We start from the raw sequence: 12,708 nt of genomic DNA on the forward strand, positions 1-12,708 counted from the left end.
TTGATGAAAAAGAGAAGAGTATGCGTAATAGGAGCCGGCGCAGCTGGCCTCTGCGCAGCCAGACACTTTGCGCGAAGTTTGAATTTCGAATTAAATGTTTTTGAGCAAACAAATGATATCGGCGGTACATGGGTTTACAAAGAAGCAACTGAAGTCGACGAAAATGGTTTGCCCGTTCATTCGAGCATGTATCGAGACTTAAGGTTTAATTTTGTGCAACTTATTTTACGTTATGTTATGTCTATCGAGTAACTGTTAAAATTAGAAACAGAATACTGGATTTGTCATTGTAGAACTAATTTACCGGCGAAAATTATGAATTTCCCTGATTACCAGAGATTGAACGCTGAAGAACCATGTTGTGTGACACATCAGGAAGTTCGAACTTATTTACAGAATTACGCGGAATATTTTGATTTACTTAAACATATTCAGGTAAGCGGGAATAAGTCTCGTTGTTGTGTGAGAAATTTTTTATTGACTTGCTATGAAAGGTATAATGTTATAGTTTGGAACACGAGTAGAATCCGTTCGATTGCAAATTTCAGCCGAAGGCAAAGAGGAATGGGCTGTACGAACAAAAGTTGTAAAAACAAAAGAAGAGAAAGAAAGTATCTTTAACGTTATAATGATTTGTAATGGGTACGTTTTTCATAAATATTAAATATCGTAACGATTCATGATAGATTAAAATTTGGTTTTTATTTAATTTAATTCTTTTTCAATTATATTTTATTAATTTTGTTTTAATTATATTTGATTTAGACATTACTTCGATCCTTACATACCAATGATACCAGGAATCGAAAAATTTCCGGGTACGATACTACACAGTCATTCATATCGAAAGTCAGAAGATTTTTCTGGTAAAAGCGTTTTAATATTGGGAGCAGCTGCTTCCGGAGTCGATATTGCTCTTGATTTGGCTAACCACGCATTTCGAATATATTTAAGCCATAATAATGAAAGGTATTTCCAATAATTTTGGAATATAGTTACTTAATTAATTTTCAATGGAGAAATTAAAGCATTATATTTTCAATGCATATAGATTAAATAGCCCCTTACCAGCAAACGTAATCGAGGTGTTCGGTGTGGAAAAGATAGAGGAGGGGAATATTTTTTTAAAAGATCAAAATTCCATTACAGTGGACGTATTTATGTTTTGTACGGGGTATCGGTACAGTTTTCCATTTCTAGACGAAAACTGTGGAATACGAGTAGATAATAACTTCGTGACTCCTTTATATAAACATTTAATTAATATTGACCATCCTACGATGTGTATTATTGGAGTACCTACTGTCGTTGTTCCATTTCCTATGTTTCACATGCAAGTAATACGATTGATATATTAAATATTATATTAAACGTGTATATTAAATATTATTAAACATGCAAGTAACGGGTATATAGATGTAAATTTTCCAGATACAATATTTCCTTGCATTATTAGAGAAAAGAGCAAGCTTACCAACAAGATCAATTATGCTGGAAGAGTCGAAGATAAAAACCTCGAAGAAAAGACATGCACACAAATTAAGTGACAAACAATGGGATTACAACAATGCGTTAGCTGATGCTGGAGGTTTCGACCGTTTGCCAAAATTCTATAAACTCGGATACGAAACGTGGTCAGCGCAAAGGAAAGCGAATCTTTTGAATTATAAGAGGGCTAGATTTGTATTATCCAAGGATCAAGAAACTATTGAGTTAGTCATACCGAAAGAAAGTGTATAATACTGTTAAATATAATAATACGGTGTTATAAGCTTTTCATAATATTAAATTTAATAATGACACTGATGTTGTACAAAGCCGATGATGAATGACTTGATCGATTTAGAATATCTGATTCCACTGTCGGTTTCGAAAGCGTGAAGCAAATTTATTAAAATTATTCTGCAATTTATAATGATCACATAATTTTATTTTTAATCCATTTTACTAGCCCGATAACGTCGGTGTAAACGCCAGGTTCGTGTGATCCACCGCAATCGGGGCCCCACGAGGTTATACCGATCATGATACCCTTGTTAACCAATGGACCACCAGAATCACCCTATAAAAGATCAATTATATTCAGAGTAAGTTAGACTCCAGAGCAGAGTTAATATCTCTGATCATTATAAAATATATTATGATTTACCTTGCACGAATCTTTTCCTCCTTCTGAAAATCCGTAACAAACCTGCCGCTCTGTTACTTCATATTTGCCTTTGTAGTCCGCCAAGCATTTCTCTCTCTTCATTTTCGGCACTATAACGTATTGCAGAGTCTCCGATAATACAGGATCAAAATCCTAAAAGTTTGTTTGTCTGTTACAATTCTACGTAAGAAATATAGAGCCCTTGAATAAAAATATTATTATGTCCAAGATATCGGCTATTTAATTCTTTCTGGGTTACAAGGGATGACCCGATTAACAAGTTAATATTGAACAGAGAATAGACCTTCTACGAATAAACTTACGATGAAGTAGCCCCAACCGGCGATTAAACCCCAATTTGTGTCAACGGTTTCACTGTCCTCAGGCAGCTTGACAGGTTGTGTCGCGTTGTTAAATTCAAACGGAGGATGTACCTTGAATACCGCAATATCGTAATCGTTGTTTCCTGCGTCGTAATTTTCGTGGTAAGAAAGTGTCGTTACATTGTGAATAACACCACCAGTATCGAATTTGCTAGATCCACTACGGACGGTTATCGAAAATTCGGGATTGTCGATGAATCTATGTCAATCGAATCAGTATTAAACACACAAAACGAAATTCAAAATCGAATTTGAAAAAGTCTTTTTACTTACGGAACGACACAGTGAGCAGCAGTTACTCCCCACTCTCTATTGAGGATACCAGCACCGCATGCGTGTTCATTATTTGCTCTGTATGATAACTATTGCAGATAATCATTCCATTACTAACGTCGTTAGTTTTGTTTGTCAGTTACTCATTATCTCTAACTTATTTTATTATTTATTATTATTCATATCAGATGGGAGAAAGTGCTGTTATTGTATAAAGGTTAGTATAATAAGACACGTAGAAAGATGTGTTGCATAAGTTTAACATAATAATTTCAAATACATGAATATTTTCAGTTAATTTAAGAAAAAAAAGATCTAATGACCGAACATAATTATTTACCATATATGGAACTTCCGTAATATTGATAGGTGCTCCATCGACGATTCGATCTACCGCTGGCAGCTCCTGTCCCCTCGTCTTTGCTACAAATATTCGAAAGTCCCGCCAGAAGCATGTCTTTTAAGTTTGATTCGTCTATCATTATTATTTATTTTATGTACGGGATAAAGTTAAGACTTTATTTTATTGGTGTGCAAGAATGAAATATGTATATATGTACATAAAATGACACAGGCGTATAAAAAGTTTGTAAATGAAAGTGCTGAAAATAGGAATGCTAATCTGTCTTGTTCGACATACTGAAAAATATATCTATATTCGCATACTTACATCCGAGTAGTAAAAGGGAAATTGCACAGAAAAGAAGTTCGTTCATATCGAACGTAGCTTATTCGTAACTGTTTTTGCTTTATCCAGCGTAAAATGAGTTTTACGCACCGATTGCCCAATTTATCCCCGAAGCTTATCGGAAAATGAAACGCTTTTAACGTAATTATACGAGAATTTGTTGTAACGGTCGTAAAATTACTGTTTGCGAGGGGCGGTCGGTATCGTTATCGTTAGATTACACGCACAGGTTAAATGAGCAATTATTTAGAAATTAGTTTCGTAAGTTCGTGGAAAACAGACGTAATAATACTTATCGAAATATTTATCGAAAATTAGAATATGTATATAAATATCAAATAACATATATTATTTCTTATCTTCTTTTTGATCATTTTCCCATTCTGTTAAGAAATTATATAACAATTACAATTACAACAATTTTTTAATGTGGGTACATAAAAGAAATTGATTTCAAAGAAACATAAGAACTCGCGCAAAGTACATAGTTTAATAATTACAAAAAAGTAAAGGAACGAAGCATGGACAGAAGTTATGAAGTGTCGAAGAAGCTTCATAAAGCTTGATTCGAGCCAATCGTTTTGCGAAACAATAGTTGGCAGGAGAGAACGTCGAATGGTTTTGTAGTTTGGTTGGTTCGCGTTAGTTCGGCGGTGCGGCGGTCTGGTGTCTAGTGAGCCGGCTGGTCGAGGGGTGGCGGTGCGGTAGTGTCGCGCCGAAACAACCCTCAGTCTAAAAGCTACCGCGGTCGGGTGCGTGTCTTTACTGACGTCTTTCTGCGCGATTATCTGCCGCATACGTCCATTTACGTTTCTCTTAATTGTGTATTGTTCTGGACCTGACCTCGGATGCCCTACTCGAGTATCATAGTGCGATTCTTTGTCGATCCAACAGATTGAAGGTCAAGTTAACTTCCGGAGCGAGTTGACGAATCAGCGGAGGAGTATCTAAACGGACGCGTTACCAGAGATCATCGTTTCGGTGAGTCTTTTGATCATGTGCCAGATATGCATTCGCCAGTGACATAACGAGAGTCTTTGAGGAATTTCTGGTCGGAAACGCGAACATTTGTTATAGATCGATAATCGTTGCGAGTCTTCGATCTGTGAAAAAATATTCCATTTTTACCAAGTATCAAGTTCTTGCAGTCATATAAAAATACTATTAAATGACACACACTTTAATGTACTTGAATTTAATAAATTACTATATAAGTATTATAATAAATACAATAATCCGCAAATACTTTTTATAGCCATTGTAGGTATTCGATTGCCTCATGACCTATCGCTTTTTATATCGAATTTTTCACTCTAGTTGCGTCTTCTTCGACATTGAAATGTAGGGCGTATATCTTATAACGCAGAATAAAATATAGCGTGTTTGGGCGCGATAAAAGATTCTATTATTTGTTCTTGACTAAATAAAGCAGCTAAGTAAACACATGACTTTTGAATGTTAATATTTAGTGTAGTAAATGAAGACGATATTTAACATTTTTTTTTATAACGTCTTGTTAATGTTATCCGACGCCGTCTATTGACTGTTTTGTGCGATAGGCAAGTTAGGCACGTAGAAACAGTATATATGTGATATATAGGACGTAATATATTAGAAATGAAACTAGCTAGTTCTTTTTTCTTTTAATCGATGTCAGTCTCGTCTAATTCGATCGAATTCAGTTGTCATGCGAAGAATCTTTCGATCGAAACGTTCCATTTGTTCGCCATTAATCCACCATATTAGATCGATACTTATTGAATTGTTTATCGGATGTTAAGCAAGTATTTAAAGCATCAATATATAGCGATACTTTGTTCATGTATATGCAAAGAACCATCAGAGAATTTTTCATCGAAACGATATCTTAGTTTGAAGACGATTTCGTTCTCAAAATTCGACAACGATTCATTTTCGTCCGATAAATATTCAGTGCCAAAAATAAGATCAGCTGAGCTTTGTTTAGGCTTTTTTTAACATGTTTAGCTTCTAGATAAATTCCAAACGTTGCGATTGTGACATCTTTGATACGAATAAATCGGTCGAACGATTAACCTAAAATGATCGGAAACAAACACAATCGTGATATATAGAGCAAACATTGAAGGGTTAGGTTACGACACCTTTTCTTGGTATTGCATTTTTATAACTTGTTTCGACTTTCGATGAAATGAATTCAAAGGCAACCGGCAATTATATACTCTTTTTAACATTGATCCGTAAACAACGCGACAAAGAAATATTATCGATTTCTTCCTAGAATTACTAGTTAGAATATGATATTCTACAAAAGATGTATTTATTTACAGTGCTGAGGTTACGATGTTCGAAATATTCACATTGTACAATCGAAAGATGATTTTTCATCGTGCGTATGAAAAGCATTTTTGATATTATTATATATTATTAAAATGCGGATATTTATATACAAACTTTTATTGTTGCGAAAATAAAGATAAGATTAAAATCTAGACAAAGATTTGTTCATCTACTAAATATTATAACGAATAGCGACTGTACCTTGGATATTTTATGTTTTCGTAAATTATATTCTATGTATTTTTGTATTTTTAATCTTTAACTATTAGTATGAGATTCGAGAAAAACGTTTATAAAGATTGTGATAATTTTGCTCTAAAATAACGCATGAAATAACATGTCACTAATCTTCAGTTAGATACAGTTTTGTAATCATAACCTACAAATCAACATTAAAATTTTTCAATGACACCTTAGAATCCCAGCGGAAAGTTAATATATTTCCATTTCACTTGGATGTAATTTGACTTTATAATTTTTCTGTGACTTCTAGACCGTATATCTCATATAATTTTGCAAATTACGTACATTCTACGCACAGCTATATCTGTCACCTTCTCACGAATGCAAAAAAATCCGCAACCTGTACTATTTGCGAAGCGTTTAGTACGTTGGGTTTATTTTAGGTGTAGATTTTTCCTAAAAGCTCTAGGAAAGCTTAGCATGTCTCGTTGAAAACGATATGTAAGATACAAGTAAACAAGCTGCGAAAAAGAGCGAACAGTATAAGCATATGTGTATCGAAGATCGACGGACACGATTTATATTTGTAGTTTTATAAAACATGCGATCGAGCTGAGCTCGAGGATACTCGAGGACGCTCGAGGATGCCCGAGGACGCTCGAACCACGCAGGCCTCGCTTCCTTCGGTATTAAGCACGTATGCGGTTAATTACGTTTTCAAAGATGAAGCTTTCGAGTGAGTCGTCGATGTTCCCGCCTGCATGCATATTCATTTATGCATATACAGCTTCGTCGACTTTATCGGTGTCTTACGTATGTTATGACCTTATGAACGGGGATTGCCTTTGCATTGTTGATAATACGAGAAAACGAATCACTTTCTAGAAACGGAAAGCCATTTAGATCGTTGTATTTCTTCGTTTCACCAGCAAATCCAGTTCCGTTCGATTTTCAATGAGGCTTCTTTATTATTCTCTGGTAACCTTTCGATGCGAGATATTTTTATTTTCGTGAATAATTCGGTTACGATGTAGTATGAATAAAATTAAGATAGCAATTGCCATTAAAGGGTTGACAGGAATATTTCGAGCAAGCTGGTCCGATTGGGGTTGGCACGGGTTCCTAGAGTCGAGGTCAAAAGTTCACGCGCTCTCCGAGTGGCCAAACTACGTTTCACCTGCTGTACCCTACTGTTTTCTCTGATTCTGCTGGGAACAAGAGTAAATCAAAGATAATCATCGCGAGGAACGTTAAAAGTTGTTGGTATATTTTTCCGAACTCTCGAACGGAACAAATTTTCGCGGCAAAAATGTTATTCCGCGACTGTTTGCCCTTTTTTTCTTTCATCTCCCTTTTTGTGTTTTCTTTCTTCCCCTATTTTCCCTTTTTTAATGTCACGCTCTTCCATCGGCTTTATAAATATCAAGTCGGTCGACCTATAAATATTGAGTGGCTTCTATAAATATCGATTAAAAGTGTATGGGTACGTGCTAAATTATCATGCTTAACGGTCAATGAGATAATTGAATTTTCCCATAAAAGAACCATGTAAGGCCTAAAATATTGCGATAGAGCAGATTTTGATCGTCATCTTCATTAGACGTTTCTTTGTGACAATAGTAGAAATATTTTCTATATTATTAAATATATTGGAGGATGTATAGTTGTACACTACGTGCAGACACTTGTAATGCTAAACGTACTTACTCCAAAAAGTGTTGATTCGCGAATGAAGTGAAAAGAACGTTTAAAAGAAATATTGGGGAAAAAATAGATTTTTTTAAAAACTTGAGGCTTCTCATACTTAATAGGTTGCAGACAGTTGTTTGTGAAAAAGGAAGGTCGACGAAATGTTAACTATAAGATGGATATTAATTCGATTATTATACATTTTCATTATGTAAATCTCGTCTTGATGAAAGTTACAAAATAATTTTCTAATTTTAATATCATTTTATGATCAAAGAGCAGGAGGATTCTAATTAAGCACAGAGGTGATAAAAGTATTTTAAGTATTATAGGCATCAATGTTCAGTGGCATTATCTTTAACGCTTACATACTACGCACTTAAGCCGACTATTGATGCTATATACTAATCTTTTCTTAGATATATGTTTGCAATAAATATCTTCTAATTTCCACCTATTACATTTTCACGTTAGTTTCACATTTTACCAATGCAGTAACCTCCCTCTCTTCCTCTAAGAATTTTAGGGTAGTTTTATAGTCATAAAGCACAGTGTATTATTGTATCGTAAGTGCATTTGCATTTGTGGTAACTCGACGCCCTCAGACCGTGCGACCATATGCATCCGTGTGTATCGTTTCATCGCTTTGTATGCATAGCGATACACAGTGGAATTTCGCCAGTAAGAATGAAACTTTGCAAATCCTATCCAAATTCTATCTCCCTTCAATGAAGTCGCTAATCGGATCAGGAATCGAGAAAATTGTCAAGATCCGTGAACCTTCCAATCTTCCGTTCGATATTTTAATCTCTCAATTCGCTTTGTTTCCGCCGTTCGCGAGACCAAACCGTTCTAACTTACCTGTCTGACTATGCATATTTCGTTATCCGTCAACCTGCCAGTTATCGCATATCCGGATGATCGATCGTTCAAAGTTCGACGAACGAGAGAAAGAAGACAAGAACGCAAACAGCCAAACGCACGAACAAGGACCCAGTCGATAAATTATTTTTAGAACGTTTGCTTGGCCAACGCGGAATTAACGATCGAACCTGGCAAACGAGGACGATACGATCGAGGTCAGTCGCGATTAACCTGCGAGGAAACGATACGTTTACCTTGAACGTTGGATTTTCCCTGCGGTAGCCCTTTAGCCGCGAAGAATACGCATCTTGTACAAAAGGATTCTCTTCCTCGATAAACTCGACAAAATATCATGTATGGAGGCCCTTTGTAACACTTAAACTGAAAATATTGCAAGTACAATGGCTCACGAAGCTATTTGAATATATACCACAGAAATATTTCACAATCTACGCTGTTTGCGTTATACGAATTGTTCGTAGAGCAAAGTGGTCGACTGCACTTTTTGAAAACTTTGTCTTCTATGGAGTTAAATAATTTGGCGGATCAGCGGCTCGTATAAAACAAAGCATTTCGATATTTTATTAGTAACGAGTCAGGACTACTGTAATCATACTGATAGAATTTGGGACTAATCTGAAAATGTATATAAAAGCGGTTTACTGCGAACATACAACTAACAAAAAGTCGGTACACGGTATGAGTTATCGTGTTTAAGTATAACGCTAAATTAATAACGCATTTCAATCCAAACTCAACTGAAAAAGTAGCTTTGAGCTGGAATTATTTGACGATGTATGGAATTAAAAAATTCGCTCTTTCATAAACGAAACGCGATTCATCGTGTTTTTCATCTGCGCCTTTGTTTCAGCATATTGAATGCGCGAGGTGTACGAATTAAAGATAAAACGTAATAAATTGTATCGATGCGACACGGTCGCTGGCAGAATTGAAGGAACTTTGGCAAAGTGCGATCGTTTGACGCGATAACGTAAATCAACTGTTAATTGCGTGATACCGATGCACTGTTGTACAACCTCGTCGTTAATCCACCGATAACGTCGAGCTTTTTGTCGTCGAGGACAACATTTCGGGTTATTTGGCCAACGTTCCCGAAATCTTATTAATGGTTTTTCGCCCAATCGCGACGGAGCACAACCTGGAATTCCATAGAAGTCGCGTTTCCATGTTGTTGCAACGATACGATGCAATTTGTTAATGAAAGTCGCACTTTACCTTAGTTTCCGCCTCGAAGTGGAATAAGGTTAGAGCATTAGCCGAGATTGAATCAGAAACTCTGTTGGCTCTACCAAAGGAGAATTAATTTTGACTTCAACCGGATTCGTAGGATGCGCGCGAGAATTGTTCGCTTGAAAAGGTTGCTTTGTTACGCGTACCGAGATATAACTAATAACAGCACCAAGTTCAATATGTTCATAAGCATCCGATGACGTTGCTCGATTTGTAGTAACAGTATGTGAGTTTTAACACTGTGTACGAATTAACGATGAATTAGCAATTGGAAGCATCATTTACTGTTCTTTTATGAAATCACTCAAGCGCAGAGGAAACAAGCCACTGTCGACTATTGTTCCATTAGTAACATTATTTATTATTTATTGATAACACATCGATGTAAATGACAGATCTATATCCACGTGCTTCGACAATCCACAAGTGCGACGATAATAGCAAGCTAATAGTGATCATTAAGTGTTGCGAGAAAATACCTAGCAATTTCGATTCTTAGTTTTCGAATAATTTGTGGCCTATCAATTTCTAATCTTTCTGCAGATAAATTTTCTCTTACCTGTAGCTCGACAATCAAACGAGTTCAAAATCAACGAATTAACGAATCCCTTGAATGACAACGCTTATAGATGCCAAGTTGTTCACCGTATATTAATTTCGATATCTCGACTAGATCCATATTTTGGAATAGCTTATCGGTTTCTTTATTAACGTCACGAGGGCACATGACCTTTCTAAAAGGAAAGAAGAGGAAGAAATATGCGGAGAAGGCTTGCAATACGCCAGAATAGGATCCAGCAGATCCGACAGAGCGAAGCGTTCTATACTCGTCAGAGAAATCAAATTTTATTGAATTTATCGTACCATACAAGTGCGTTATTTACGCATAATTCTTATTAGAGATAAAAGAGGAAGATCCAGTTTCGGGAAACTTTACGCTTCAACTCCAGTCTTGGAGATGATCCAATTGCTGAAGGCAGCAACCTCTGTGTGAACACCAGGGTAGCCAGGTCGGGCACAGCCGTAACCCCAGGACACTAGGCCAGCCAAACGTCCACCAATAGTCATGGGGCCGCCAGAGTCCCCTTGGCAAGCGTCCTTTCCTCCTTCTGGCATCGCCGCGCAGATTTGTCCCTCGGGCAACCCTCCGTACGATTTGTAGGCTTCGTTACAGGAGCTCTTCGATACGATAGGTACATCGACAGTTTTAAGGATCTCGGCAGTGCTACCACCTTCTCTCGTCGCACCCCATCCGGTGATTGTCGCGGTGATTCCCACGGCGGATTCTTCGTCTTGTTTGAAGATCTTGATAGGATTACGCGTTTTGTCCAATGTGAAAGGATTCGAAACTCGTAGCACGGCTACGTCGTTCATTGGTACTCCGCGCCAATTCGTCGTATAGTTCTCATGGATGATTATTTCAGCTACCTTGTGTGTGCTTCCGCCAATGGATTTGGTGGTTGTTCCGGCTTTCACGGTGATCCATTCGGGTGGATAAGACATGCAGTGAGCAGCTGTTATCACCCATTTGTCCGAAATGATGCTGCCACCGCAGAAGCCTATGCCGGAACTTTGAAGGGACACTTGGTGCGGTACATCCTCGATCTTTGCGTTCGTTCCACCGATGATTTGCCCGGTTGGGAATAGGGAGTTCAAGATCGGTCTTTGCAGCGGCGGGTTCGCTGGTGGAATAATAATTTTATCTTCGGTTTAAAGCATACGGGAAACGATTAAAATGATTTATGCAGGTTCACGTTTTTATGAACATGATTAAAGAAACGGTAGGTAGATTGCGGATATTTATATATACGTGGTACTTATATTTTTATGAGCACGGTTAAAGGAGTGGATTTTAAATACGTTTAACGAATAGCGTGGGATTTTATAAATGGCCGAATTAAGTAGAAAAGCGTCCGGGTGTTATAAGAAGCGTTGACTTTGTAGATTTCTAATATCTTTATCAAAGGCCTGGAAGACTTTACCAAATATTTTCAACTGCAATTTTGTACATAAACGTTAGCAGCAGAAAGTGATCGAGTCAAGCATCGCAAAGTCAATCAAATATTTCGGTAAATAACAAGTTATTAAATATCTTAAGTTACAATTTTTTTAGATGAATTTGGGTAGTGAAAAGTGAATGGGTATCGTTGAGAATAAAGAACTTACCTGTCGCGGCAGCCAACAAGGCGAGTAAACTCAGTTGTGTGAACATCTTGCTTGCCAAGGAGTTGCAATGTTTGTCTGCCTTTCTACAGAATTTGTGGTGTATTTATATGAAAATGAGTCATAAACAATAAATATATCGAACAAAAGGTATTATACGTGGCGTCGATAAGAGCAAGAACCAGAATTCGTAAAGCCACCGTACTTTACACGGATTTGGTATGAAATCAGCCGTATCAATCAAAATTTATCGTTCTGACAGTAAGCTTTCTTCTTAATTTTTTGGTTTCGTTTTACCTGTTTACGTTTAATTTATGCTTTTTCATTAAAAAGGTATAATAACGCATGCATATGCTGATGTATACATATTCGTTATAAATTATTATGGGCCGTGGACGTGTATTTTTACATCTTTATTAGCATAACAAAGAAAGTGGTAAATTTATTAAAATTTATTTATTCTATTTATTTAAATTTGAGACTTGCCCTATCCGCTATGTAACAAGTATTTTAAATTTATAATATAAAAATCTGTAGTCTATTAACAAATATATCTTGGTATTCATAGAATTCTAATCTAAATCCCGATAAAAATTTTGGGATTAATTTGATAAAAAAAGTTCCAAGTCCGTTCAAAATCTAAATCTGTGTTTAGTCGTTTATAGACAGCATTGTTCATAATAGTGATAGAACATGTAATTCTATTATACCAGCACGAGATTATCGTTATAATATCGAATATAAAG

The 12,708-nt window shown here is 36.4% G+C and overlaps 4 protein-coding genes across 26 annotated transcripts in view; 2 read left to right on the forward strand and 2 right to left on the reverse strand.

The window, feature by feature from the left end:
* Window positions 1-3: 3 nt before the first annotated feature.
* Window positions 4-1,740, forward strand: LOC139991098 (uncharacterized). The gene is made up of 6 exons (XM_072010912.1): window positions 4-203; window positions 294-435; window positions 509-642; window positions 766-969; window positions 1,052-1,337; window positions 1,432-1,740. The coding sequence occupies exons 1-6, from the start codon at window positions 4-6 to the stop codon at window positions 1,738-1,740; spliced, it is 1,275 nt and encodes a 424-aa protein (XP_071867013.1).
* A 156-nt stretch (window positions 1,741-1,896) lies between these two features.
* Window positions 1,897-3,634, reverse strand: LOC139990502 (trypsin-7). Its single transcript, XM_072009864.1, has 6 exons — window positions 3,476-3,634; window positions 3,146-3,228; window positions 2,806-2,894; window positions 2,473-2,731; window positions 2,150-2,302; window positions 1,897-2,062 (listed from the first exon to the last, which is right to left on the reverse strand). The coding sequence occupies exons 1-6, from the start codon at window positions 3,519-3,521 to the stop codon at window positions 1,919-1,921; spliced, it is 774 nt and encodes a 257-aa protein (XP_071865965.1). The 5' UTR covers window positions 3,522-3,634; the 3' UTR covers window positions 1,897-1,918.
* Window positions 3,635-3,901: 267 nt separating this feature from the next.
* The window catches only part of Phcl-1 (pH-sensitive chloride channel 1), an 87,271-nt gene continuing 78,464 nt past the window's right edge, over window positions 3,902-12,708 (forward strand). For 5 of the 23 annotated variants that reach the window (XM_072009730.1, XM_072009736.1, XM_074111891.1 and 2 more), the window contains exon 1: window positions 3,908-4,474. The gene's annotated coding sequence lies outside the window, so the exon portion shown is untranslated. Of the gene's footprint in view, window positions 4,475-12,708 lie in introns of all 23 variants that reach the window. The other 18 variants (XM_072009734.1, XM_072009735.1, XM_072009738.1 and 15 more) reach the window with 13 other exon arrangements.
* Window positions 10,630-12,097, reverse strand: LOC139990500 (trypsin-1). The gene is made up of 2 exons (XM_072009859.1): window positions 11,966-12,097; window positions 10,630-11,481 (listed from the first exon to the last, which is right to left on the reverse strand). The coding sequence occupies exons 1-2, from the start codon at window positions 12,009-12,011 to the stop codon at window positions 10,733-10,735; spliced, it is 795 nt and encodes a 264-aa protein (XP_071865960.1). The 5' UTR covers window positions 12,012-12,097; the 3' UTR covers window positions 10,630-10,732.

Source organism: Bombus fervidus, chromosome 9 (genome assembly GCF_041682495.2).
Source record: "Bombus fervidus isolate BK054 chromosome 9, iyBomFerv1, whole genome shotgun sequence".
Taxonomy (NCBI): domain Eukaryota; kingdom Metazoa; phylum Arthropoda; class Insecta; order Hymenoptera; family Apidae; genus Bombus; species Bombus fervidus.

Excerpts from the sequence above, each read along its gene's own strand:
- LOC139991098 (XM_072010912.1), top strand. The coding sequence starts at position 4 with ATGAAAAAGAGAAGAGTATGCGTAATAGGAGCCGGCGCAGCTGGCCTC. Across the intron at positions 204-293 it reads AGCATGTATCGAGACTTAAG|AACTAATTTACCGGCGAAAA; the intron begins GTTTAATTTTGT and ends TTGTCATTGTAG. Across the intron at positions 970-1,051 it reads TTAAGCCATAATAATGAAAG|ATTAAATAGCCCCTTACCAG; the intron begins GTATTTCCAATA and ends CAATGCATATAG.
- LOC139990502 (XM_072009864.1), bottom strand. The coding sequence starts at position 3,521 with ATGAACGAACTTCTTTTCTGTGCAATTTCCCTTTTACTACTCGGAT. Across the intron at positions 2,732-2,805 it reads GCTGCTCACTGTGTCGTTCC|ATTCATCGACAATCCCGAAT; the intron begins GTAAGTAAAAAG and ends CGATTGACATAG. Across the intron at positions 2,303-2,472 it reads CCGGTTGGGGCTACTTCATC|GATTTTGATCCTGTATTATC; the intron begins GTAAGTTTATTC and ends ACAAACTTTTAG.
- LOC139990500 (XM_072009859.1), bottom strand. The coding sequence starts at position 12,011 with ATGTTCACACAACTGAGTTTACTCGCCTTGTTGGCTGCCGCGACAG. Across the intron at positions 11,482-11,965 it reads CTTGTTGGCTGCCGCGACAG|CGAACCCGCCGCTGCAAAGA; the intron begins GTAAGTTCTTTA and ends TTATTCCACCAG.